The following is a 1,429-nucleotide window of genomic DNA, read 5'->3' as shown; positions in this document are numbered from 1 at the left end:
AACAATATAAGACAAAAAACTTTGAAAAAAAAAAAAAAAAAAAATTACCTAAACGTCACATCCGGTACTTTCAAATGGGGCATTCTTTTTCGATTTAGCTTGACATTAAACAGTGTTGTGTGGAAGGACCGAGATTTCGGCATACAGCTTTTCTGTACTCCACCAAAACCTGCTCAACGCTATGAGAATGAAAAATAAGATAAACCTTCCACTCCAACAAAAATTCAGCCAGCAAATATAGGACGTTGCTGTTCTTAACCTATGTTAGAAAACACAAAATACAAAAATGACACAGTATTTAAAGGAAATCTGGAAGGACAAATTACAATGATTCATTTTACTAAATTAACCAGATGCATTCACACAATAGATCAACAGAAACGCTGGCCGCTATCACGCCTATTACACACGCAGAGTGGACGCATTGTAACCTTATGATGGTGATCTCGAAGTCCTCCTCCGCCAGTCCTTTCCAGGCTCCGTGCAGAAACTCCCTGCACCACAAATAAGCCTTGCGACGGGTCTCCAGGTCCGGCTGTTCGGGGCGGACAAGCTCCCTGGAGTCCTCCTGGGTGTCGGGCTGGACATGCAGAGCATTCGCAGTCACCAGGAGGCCCAGCGACATAGAAGGGGAAGACGAAACCCCGTTGATAAATTTGGTTTTCATGTTTATTTATTTATTTATTTTCTATCAAGAAGCAAGAAAGATTAAAAAAAAAAAAAAAAAAAAAACGCAGTCTCCACGTTTTGGATTGTGTCGCAGGTGGATTTAATTCGGCTATTTCACGAAATGTTCATGAAAAGCAAAGCTCTATTTTTATTATTCGATATTGCGGTTTGTTATAGTGTCGATTTTAAAAAAAAAATAAAGAATGCAAATGTCAGAGATAAACGACGAAGCTGAACCTTAAATGGCAGAGACTGAAACTAGGATGAGAGATGCGCAGACTATCAGAGAGAGGGGCGGGACGTGGAGGGAGAAAAAGGACCCGCCCGTTCCGCTCTCTGATTGGTTTGATCAGAACCACAACAAATCTGGCGATGCATTCAAAGAGTATGGGACATGTAGAAAAAATTAGTGGAACGTTTCCTTCAATTTCTTGCTTTATATAATAATAATAATAATAATAATAATAATAATAATAATAATAATAATAATAATAATAATAATAATAATAATAAAATACAGATAAAGTCACACAAAAAAATGTTAAATCACTTGATGAAAAAAATAAAACAATTAATTTTTATGTATTTTTCCCGTATACCAACAAATATGCAGATAGAGTGTAAACTTTTAGCATCTATCCAGGTTCACAGTGTCACTCAAAATGCTTTATATGTCCATACAAACATTTGTTAATTAATAAAAATCAATAATTAAATACTAAAAATAACAATGTGCATATTTTGAAAAAAATATAACTTC

The 1,429-nt window shown here is 35.5% G+C and overlaps 1 protein-coding gene across 2 annotated transcripts in view; it reads right to left on the bottom strand.

The window, feature by feature from the left end:
- The window catches only part of chka (choline kinase alpha), a 26,783-nt gene extending 25,819 nt beyond the window's left edge, over nt 1-964 (bottom strand). The window contains exon 1 of one of the 2 annotated variants that reach the window (XM_015058311.1): nt 432-964. In XM_015058311.1, coding sequence (XP_014913797.1) covers nt 432-667 — 236 coding nt within the window. In that variant the 5' untranslated portion in view covers nt 668-964. The remainder of the gene's footprint in view (nt 1-431) is intronic. The other variant, XM_015058310.1, reaches the window with a different exon arrangement.
- Between the last annotated feature and the right edge of the window lie 465 nt (nt 965-1,429).

The sequence above is a fragment of the Poecilia latipinna genome, unplaced genomic scaffold, assembly GCF_001443285.1.
Source record: "Poecilia latipinna isolate Pla-1442-1.1 unplaced genomic scaffold, P_latipinna-1.0 Scaffold1531, whole genome shotgun sequence".
Lineage (NCBI taxonomy): Eukaryota > Metazoa > Chordata > Actinopteri > Cyprinodontiformes > Poeciliidae > Poecilia > Poecilia latipinna.
This window is presented reverse-complemented; position numbering and strand designations above follow the sequence as displayed.